The following is a 10,277-nucleotide window of genomic DNA, read 5'->3' on the forward strand; positions in this document are numbered from 1 at the left end:
TGTCCGGTAAATCATTTTTTAGGCATACATTTGCCATCCTTTTTCTCAAAAATAATGTTCCGCTAAGCATGCTGTGACACAGCACTCTTGCAAAAGTTGAATGAATGTGAACTTTGTTTGAGTTTCAATGACTTTGAGGACTTGTTTTCCAGTCCAAACTGATGATTGGTCTGGACAGTGTTACCACACTCCAGGATTGTAATTGAATTAATTTATATGTTGTTTTCTCTCCCAGGCAGCATAACAGGCTTTTATGACATTCATATGCTGTTAAAGCCCAGCAAATCAATGTTATAAGGAGCAGAGGCTCTGGTTAGAAGAATCACACTCACACACTGTGGCTCCTGCAAGACCCACTGCTTTGCATTGCCAAGTTGCCCTTGAATACACACAGAAATCACAGCCAATATACCTCTTGAGCTCACATGAGAAGACGTGATTGCTCAGTTGTCTATATTTTGTTATCCAAAGAACTTAACGCTAAGATGCACAAACTGAACTACACCACCATTTTTAAGCCAGTAAAGACAATTTGAAAATAGTTCTGAGAAAAACTACAAAACCTTAAAATCTTTTACTTTGTGTTGCGCTGGAGTTAGCCCGTTAGCCTGGGGTATTTTCCTTAAAGCAGAATAAAGAGTAATTGTGATAAATGGGAGAAATCACTGATTAGTTAAAGGGTAGCACCACTGATTTCATACGTTGTAGAAAGCCTTTTGTGTGTGAAGTCTGATAAATCCTCAAGGATCCTGTGTTATAGAAGTGTAATGCTAAATCAGTGGAGTGTTCTTTGAAGCCTGAGCACCCAGACAGATTCTCTCTCACTGACTGCACTGCCAGTTTAACATACAGCATTCCTTCTGCTGAGCAGCAAGCGGGGTCTGACACAGAGTAGGGGTGATGCTCCACCACAACAACAATGCTCAACAGCAGACCAATGCGCACCAATACTCAACTTACTGTGTCAGGGCCCTAATATGTTTGTGCAGTGAACTTGTCTGATTGAATGTCTGTGGTGTGGCTCACTCTTTAGTCTGGAACACAGAGCGGCCTGTTTGTCTCTCCAGGGACAAACAGGGACAGTAAAAAATTAGACATTAATGTTTGGCCAGCTGACATGACTTGATAATGTAACAGGATTAAGCATTGAACTGGAGCCACAGACGTTACTCCGTCAGCAAACCAAGGCTACTAAATCTATCAAGAATATCTTTTGTGCTGAGCAAGAAGGGGGTATTTGAGGAAACATTTCATAAGCTCTACAATATTATATAAAAAAGTATTTCATATATAGTAGGGGGCCCAACAAAAAGGCTATTTTAATGTGCTTACACAGGTAATACTCAGTATGGTTACAATAAAGCAGGCGGCCTCAGAGAAAGATGGGACTGTGATATCACACTGCTCTCGCCCTTGTGATTATCATAGATATTAACTCGGGGGGCCGGAAAGAAGTTGAACTCGCAGTTTTACATTGGCCATTTCAAAGACAGCCGCGAGTGGTTAACAATTCGCCGGGCGTCTTGCGTCTCCCCTTCTAGAGCCCATGCTTTGACGTCCGCGGGGCATGCCGTCGAGCCTGATGAGGGTTTTGGCTCAGCAGACCTGTCACTCCAGCTAGACTCGCTTTTCCCCCCGACACGCTCAATGATTAACCCCATCGAACGTCTCTCATCTCGTCTCGCTCTCCCCTCCGTCTTCCCTTTCACTCTGCCACCACATCTGGGCCTTGCACAGTTTGCACCTTTTTGTTTCTCCATTTGTTCCCCATCTTCAACATTTCTAAGCTGCTGTTGACTGTCTGTTGGTTCACGTTACTGCCCCTCCCATCCCGCCGCTAGTTTCTGATCTCAGTTTGTTGTCCTACTTCTTCCTCCTGCTGTTTTCTTTTCAAACTGACTTCCCCTTCATTCGTCTCTTTCTTCTTGTTCATTTCCCCCTCATCTCCATTGATTCCCCACTATTCTGGCATCTTTCATTTCTCACCACTGCCCTACTGTGTTACACCCGCCTCTCACTGCTGACTCATCATTTGCTTTCAGGGGAGGGGGGGAATGAAAAATTCAACCTAGATGAGCTATCTTCCCTTTCTTTTTGTGATTACCTCTACTGATGGGAAAGGAACGCGTCGCTAACCTTAAAATGAGCTCCGGGGCTTATTTTTCTCTGACCATTCACCGTAAGAGAGTGGGGGTGTGATTGACGAAGATAAGTGTTTACAGGTTATTTTAAGACAATAGTACTACACAATACGCTTTCAGGACGCAACAAAGCATCCTCATGAAATTGCAAAATTGTATCAGGATGTACAAGCATTAGCTGCTTTGAACACACAGCACATTTTCATATCAAGATGTTCCACTTCCTCTCACACAACAACAGACAAAAACACCAGTTCTGTGGACTAGATGGAAACTGGCGTGGAATCAAAGACTGAAGGAAGGGGTGACGAGTGAAGCAATCTGATTGGCTCTTGAAAGTAACTGACAGCAAATGTTACTCCCTCATCGCTGCCTGCAGAAAAGGCGCTTTGGCCATCACTTGCTTGCTAATGAGCTGCAGAGAGGAGAGTCTCTGCTTCATAAACAGCGGCCCGTGGCAATCAGTGAGTTAGTTGTTGTTACTTTGGGTTTTGAGAGGGGAAACATTACTCACCGAGACAGATATGATACTGATAACGAGCAGTGCCACACAAAACAGGCTTTTGTAATTAATGGGACTCGGGTGCCTCATAAGCTTTGTACTTAGCATTCAGATCCATTCTTGGCGTGCCAGCCTTGATCCATCTCTCTAATGGCCGGTCCAAGGAGGACAACTGTCACTGGATAAGGAGGATACATTCTAAGGGAGGAAAGCGGCGCAGACTGAGAAGTTGTTATTTTTAACCTACAGTGTGTTGGGGGTTAACAATGGATGTCCAATAACATGCAAAAGCAAATTATCATATGTATTAATTGTTCTTTTGTTTCACTCTTTTGTAGAGCTATACTTTGAATAGCAGTGGGGCAGACAACACTGGAATAAAAAATAAAAAGCACAAGAGAATAGTTTGTAAATCTATCTTAGAATCTATCATGCCGTTAATAATTAATTAACAAAAACAGACAGGAGTTTGTGTCGCGTGTAAAACCAAAATGTTCTTTTAACCGACGTAGCCTACGTAATTAAAAGTCACATCATGTACGTAATTAACGTAACGTTACATTACTTATTCTAAACTAAAACATGATGTTTTTCCTAAACCTAACCACATATTTTTGGCACCTAAACCTATTGTTAACCTCTTAATGTTAGATATGCACCTTCTCACCGACATTACATTACAGTGTGCACCTTTGAAGTATTCGAGTGGGGGTGAAAACAACTGATAACGCTCATGTAATGGCCTGGTACAGTAACATTCAAAACGGGTGCTGAAATATCAGCTCGACACAACATGCCTTCTTGTACCAAGTGATGATCATTTTTCACAAAAGTGAAAGTCTCATAGCTTCAGAGGCCTAACTGTGTGAAGAAGCGCTTGTTTACTTGGACTATGTCATTCCTAAATGTTAAACATGTTTACTGATGTCTTATTATGATGTTCAGATGACTTTAAGACTGGCATTGCTGGAGCATACAGTATTGTAATCCAATAAGAGACATTTTTCTACACTCCTCTTTCTTTCTCTCTCTCTCTCAAGTTCTCCCTGATGACAGTGTACAATGCTGCCCCTTTCCTTGATGGAGGCCAGTGTTTGTTATGATGATGGAATACCACCAGTGGCAAAGTTCACCATACAGGCGATTCATATAATAGTCAGGCATAGTCAGAGCCTGTGTGTGTGTGTGTCTCAGGTCAGAGGGGCGGACGAGTGCGCCCACCACTTATTAGACGAGACTATCATCTGTGAGAGCACATCTTGTTTTTGTTTGTTCTGCCAAGTGCCTATCACAGAATGGCTCATTACTCGGTGGTGTGTTTGTTTGTACAGCCGTGTGTGTGTGTGTGTGTGTGTGTGTGTGTGTGCGCATTAGAACTCACTCTTATTGATGGACCAACAAGATCGATCAGCTGAGTTGTAGTATGAAACAAACCGCACCCCGGGGAGATTGGAGAGAGAAATTGAATGGAAGACACCGGTGGTGCTATCGTCAAAAAAGTCGAGCTCACTTTACATAACAAGGGTCTTATTCATGTCAGATAGCCAAGAAGTCACTTCTCCAAATAAGAAAACAAAAAGAAGATGCATCCCTCTTACCTTCACTCCTTTGTCTTCAGCATGTCCCACCTGAAGTGATTGCATTGAAGAGCTACATATTAGTTACAGTACAGAGCTCCATTTGGCTTTGGAGGCTTTTCTGCTCCAGTGAGGGATTTATTCCCAGCACTCTTTGTACCATGTTGGATGGTAAAAATACTGACTTCAGGGATCAATTTTCTCCTGCTGGATGGAAGCCAGACACCTCTACAGTCACCCCAAAACTGTTTTTGTTGGGGTTTTTTTACTGCAGTGGTGGTTTAAAGTGTTTTTGAAGAAGCCTGCTTGGAATTGTCTCTGCTGGCAACACTTCACCAAACTCAAAAGAGATGTTTGTGGAGCTCAGTATGAAGCACTGGTGTTGGATCACTTATCTGGTGGCTTTGGAATCAACTAATCGTGTAGATCATTCTGAAAAATAAGATGCTGGACATGCAGTCCATCCAGGTGTCAGCAGTCATCATGTGGACTGGCAGCCACAGAAACAGGCACTCGGGATGAATGCTTTAACATGATTACAACCTCAAAACTCATTACCTCTTTTCCTGTCAAAGCACAATTTACCTCCATAACTCAACTTTAGATAATTATTGGAATTTGGTGCATATTCTCATTTTGTTGTGCGCACAGGAATGCCAAAAATACCAGCTTCCTGTGCTTATTTTCCCTCAGTCAGAGCGAGTGGATTTTGGCGAGATATCCTTGTAAATACTGGGATCTCAGTCCCTGGGCTTCATCTCTAACAGGTACTGCACAGCAGCTGACGGCAAAAGGTGTTGTAGTGAGAGCATCATAAGTTGCACTCCTGAGGCTCGTCTCATCTACTTCCTGTGCATCCTGTCACCATTTAATCCGTTTACTGCGGCATCCGTTCTTGCAAAAATAAATTAAAGAGGCCATTCTGTCTCTTAACGGCATCGGGGAGATGACCCTGACTATACATTTTCAGATGCGTAATGGAATGAAGTTGTTTCTAAAATGTATGCTTATACTCCCTCTCTGTCACAAGATGCCATCAGGCCAACGCTTGTTCATATGTTTTGGTGTCGTCCTTCTTCGACACAGTATTGGCAATCTATCTTTTCCTCTGTTTCAAATGAATACATTGACCCCCCTCCCTCTAGTAGCACTTTTAGGTATGAGGGCTCTTCCCCACAAACTCATCTCATCAGTATCATTCTTCAGAAGTGGAAACAGCCACAACAACCCCCACCTTTATTCAATGGATGATGGATCTGATGAGCCTTTTGCAGCTGGAGAAAATGAGATACAGAAGGAGGATAACAGAAACGTTTGTTAGGATTGTGGTGGTTGAAGTATATTCTGGTGTTTATGATATTTATTGTATTTTTGCCTTTGTCATGGAAATATGAATAAATAGATCCATCAAAAAAAAAAAGGCCATTCTGTAAATATCTAATCACAAACAGTCCCAATCACATTGAGCTGCAATTTAGAGGCTATTAAGGCCATCGAGTGAGTTCTGTTGCAGGACTCACTTTAGCTAGTGTCAGATTTGCAGCTCTGCTCCTCAATGAAGTAGTCTCAGAATATGTGCGGCCGGACAGAGAGAGGGAGAGAGAGAGAGATAAAGAGAGAGAAATGGAGAGAGGGAGAGAAAGAGAGGGAGAGAGAGAAAGAGAGACACAGAGGAAGAGAGGGAGAGAGAGAAAGAGAGACACAGAGAGGGAGACACAGAGGAAGAGAGGGAGACACAGAGGGAGAGACAGACACAGAGAGGGAGACACAGAGAAAGAGACACAGAGAGACAGACACAGAGAGGGAGACACAGAGGGAGAGATAGAGGAAGAGACAGAGAGGGAGACACAGACACAGAGAGACAGACACAGAGATAGAGGGAGACATAGACATAGAGATAGAGAGGGAGACACAGAGAGGGAGAGACAGACACAGAGATAGAGAGGGAGAGATAGAGAGGGAGAGACAGAGAGGGAGACACAGACACAGAGAGACAGACACAGAGATAGAGAGGGAGACACAGACATAGAGATAGAGAGGGAGACACAGACATAGAGATAGAGAGGGAGACACAGCGATAGAGAGGGAGAGACAGACACAGAGAGGGAGAGACAGACACAGAGATAGAGAGGGAGAGACAGACACAGAGAGGGAGAGACAGACACAGAGAGGGAGAGACAGACACAGAGAGGGAGAGACAGACACAGAGATAGAGAGGGAGAGACAGACACAGAGAGGGAGAGACAGACACAGAGAGGGAGAGACAGACACAGAGAGGGAGAGACAGACACAGAGAGGGAGAGACAGACACAGAGATAGAGAGGGAGAGACAGACACAGAGATAGAGAGGGAGAGACAGACACAGAGATAGAGAGGGAGAGACAGACACAGAGATAGAGAGGGAGAGATAGAGAGGGAGAGACAGACACAGAGATAGAGAGGGAGAGACAGACACAGAGATAGAGAGGGAGAGACAGACACAGAGATAGAGAGGGAGAGACAGACACAGAGATAGAGAGGGAGAGACAGACACCGAGACAGAGAGGGAGAGACAGACACAGAGATAGAGAGGGAGAGACAGACACAGAGATAGAGAGGGAGGGATAGAGAGGGAGAGACAGAGGGAGAGACAGACACAGAGATAGAGAGGGAGAGATAGAGAGGGAGAGACAGACACAGAGATAGAGAGGGAGAGACAGACACAGAGATAGAGAGGGAGACACAGACACAGAGATAGAGAGATAGAGAGGGAGACACAGAGATAGAGAGGGAGAGACAGACACAGAGATAGAGAGGGAGAGACAGACACAGAGATAGAGAGGGAGAAAGGTGCTTCACTTCCTCACTGCTCTGTGTTCACAAGCCTTAAATCAGGACTTAGTACTGCAGCGTCGTGTCCTTCCACGTCCATCTGACAAGACTAATCTCGGGCTAATTACAGTGAAAAGAACTCCAATTAGCACGGACACGTGGGATTACACAATAAATGAGGAGAAATGTTTGTCACCTGTGATCCTGTCACTACGTCCCCGCTGCAGTTGTGAATATGATGAGCTCACACGAGTAGCTTCCAGTTAGGAGCTTACCTTCCAAATATGTAATCATTTTTATCATATCTGTCTTTTTGAGTTTTATTGATGTGGAAGTAGAGCAAAGGGGAATGTTAAAGTGGAATGAATGTGGAACAAATAGAACTGTTATGTGTCTGTGGTTTGCAGCCTCTCAGTCATCTTTATGTCTGCTTGAGTGCACGTGTGACTGAATACAGAATATGTGGACTCTATGAAGTGCTAAATGTTTTTTTTTCTTTCACATGCAGCCAAAAAGTGGATTTTCCATACCTGTGGGGCTGTGGGCCCTGAAGGCCCAACTCCCACTCAGTGCCTCAACTCCTACAGGAACAGCAACGTGAACGTGACAGTTGGCACCCGAGGGCCCTTCAAAGGCATTCAAATGTGGCGGGTCACGGAAACTGGCACCTACAGGTAGGGATGTTTACTGAGTAAAAATCTTTAGAGGACACAAACATCAGAACTGACCATTATTGTACCACAGATGTTCATAGAACCCTCACTCTGTAACACTGGTATCTGTTTCTTAAAGGATATTTAGATTGTTGGAAGTGTTGTATGAGGTACTTCTATAGTCACGCCCAGTTTAGAGAAGCAGACAGGAGTACCAGCAGTGAAGATAAGCAATGTACTGCTGTGGACGGGGGAAGCAGCAAAATGTATTTTAAACAACTAAAAGTTATTTTAATAATATTGTTATTACCTTGCTGTCAGACAGCTCTTTCCAACACGGAACTGAAGCAGTATCTATGCTCTCCTTAAAGCCACCAGACTAAATCATTCCTTTCCCCACGCAGAACACTGCGGTGCACTGCTGCCTTGATCGGTTAGCTTGTTTGTGTTGTGGTGTTTTGTTTTAAAGGGTTAGTAAGGATTCACCAAAGTCACACAACAACACAAACAAGCTAAGCGATCAAGGCAGCGGTGCACCAGAAACATTTGTGTTCTGCAAACTTACTGTAAGTCTGGTGGCTTTTAGAGGCCATCTTTCGCTTCCCCATCGGTAAAGTGTTGAAATTATTCTAAATATAGCGTACACTTCAAATGTTTTTTTTTATAGGTGGCTAAAATAGGTTTTGCTGCTGCCCCCGCCCACAGCAGTAGATTGCTTATCATGCGTACTGGAACTCCTGTCTGCTTCTGCATAATGGGGCAGTCGACTGCCATCTACTGCATAGATATATACACTATAGACTATAGAGAAGTACTCGTGCAAACCCACTTCAAAACATCCAAACTATCCCTTTAAGGGTCTCGATGCATTGCAGTGCCAATCATTACGCACATACACTTGGCCTTATGAGCACTCAACAGTGCAAACACTATGAAGTACTCACTGCATTGCAACTTAAATTTTTTGCAACAATGCAGACTCTTCCTCACGCCCACCTCCACTCCTCTGTGCATCAGCAGCACATCAATCTTCCACAGGCAAACAGAGAAATATCCCCACCAGATTCTTGCAGCAGTGAGCAGAGGCTGTAGTAATGGCAGCTAAATAGCATGATTCACTCCACACCTGACTTCAAAAACCACCTATCCACGACTATGTCGATGGTCTTTAAGGCTTTGAAGTACCTCAACAATCAGCCTCAGCACCTTGACCTCAAACTGTGTACTGTTGTACGATTAATGCTGTAATATCTACTACCATGAGATCAATATGTCTCCTGTGGGCATTCATGGGCGTTTAACTTGGATTTGACTTGGATGCCTCAAAGAACAAAAAACATATCTGAAATCTTCTAGCCTCCCACATCAACACAAAAACACACACACACACACTGCTAAGCTCAGCCAAAAGTCTTTAAATACCCAACTAACAGCAGCACAGGCAGTTCTGTCTTAACACATGTCCCAGAGTTTTAGAAAAACACCTTCTGTCTCCACACAAACTCCGGAGTTGTGGTCTGGATGTGTCCCGGTTTAGCTGGCGGAGCCTGTAAGTGAAGCTGACAGACGGTCACAGAGATGAATATGCGCTCTGCATCTCCCAAAAGTCATTAAGCAAACAGCTGAGGTAGCGACTGAGCGCCGGGCAGCGCTCTCTCTCTCCCCTCCAAGCACGACCACCGGGGAAGAGAAATATCCAAGCGCCACCAAAAACCAATCAAGTTGTGTTTTGTTTTTTTCCTGGCAAGAAAACTGGAGCATTTGAAATGAGTGTCTTCTGCTGCGAAGGTGTGTGTATTTGTATGTCGGCCTCTGTGTGCTTGTGTGCCCATGCAATCTGTAGTCCTGTGTGCGTTGTGTTTGTTTACCATGCAAGGTCTAAAAACACCCCGGGTAAAAGTGTGTTTTAGTGTTTCCAAATTAATTTGGTTGTTATTTAATGCAACCGCAGTTGGAATACATGAGGACTGTTTATCAGCCTCAGGTTATTGTTTGATAAACATCTACTGCACAGCTTAGAATATATAAAACATACATACACTTTTACTATAAAACTCCTCAAGACCAAATGGAATCACTGAAGAGAGTGAAGCCGCTTTCATTCCCTGTATCATTAGGATAGTGAACCCGCTAATGTCCTTTGTTTCTGATGCACCCCAGGATCACAGCCTACGGTGCAGCGGGTGGTCGAAGCGTGTTGACCATGAGCAGATCACATGGTGTCTACATCACAGGAGACTTCCTGCTGCGGAGGGGCGAGCTGCTTTACATCCTGGTGGGACAGCAAGGAGAGGACGCTTGCCCCAATGTGAGTCTACCGTCATGCAGTAAACAAGATCTTTAATAAGCATAGCTGCAATTTACAGTATGTCCTGAAAGCTAGATCAACTTATGGAGTGAATCATAATGCAGATTTAATTTATGGCTGTAACCTCTGCTTGTCTCTCTGAATAAGGAGACAAACATGTTTTGCTTCTAAAGACCCAAAGTTCTCTAGTATCCTGACATATTTCTCAAAAAGCTGGCAGTGTAGGAAGAGTGACGCTGTTATATCACTGTGTCCACACTGTATGACTAATAGCAGTGGAAGCAT

At 44.0% G+C, this 10,277-nt stretch overlaps 1 protein-coding gene across 3 annotated transcripts in view; it reads left to right on the forward strand.

The window, feature by feature from the left end:
* alk (ALK receptor tyrosine kinase) overlaps positions 1 to 10,277 on the forward strand; it is a 225,874-nt gene that overhangs the window by 183,700 nt on the left and 31,897 nt on the right. For all 3 annotated transcript variants that reach the window (XM_029460140.1, XM_029460141.1, XM_029460142.1), the window contains exons 11-12: positions 7,540 to 7,705; positions 9,845 to 9,992. In XM_029460140.1, coding sequence (XP_029316000.1) covers positions 7,540 to 7,705; positions 9,845 to 9,992 — 314 coding nt within the window. The remainder of the gene's footprint in view (positions 1 to 7,539; positions 7,706 to 9,844; positions 9,993 to 10,277) is intronic.

Source organism: Cottoperca gobio, chromosome 22 (genome assembly GCF_900634415.1).
Source record: "Cottoperca gobio chromosome 22, fCotGob3.1, whole genome shotgun sequence".
Taxonomy (NCBI): domain Eukaryota; kingdom Metazoa; phylum Chordata; class Actinopteri; order Perciformes; family Bovichtidae; genus Cottoperca; species Cottoperca gobio.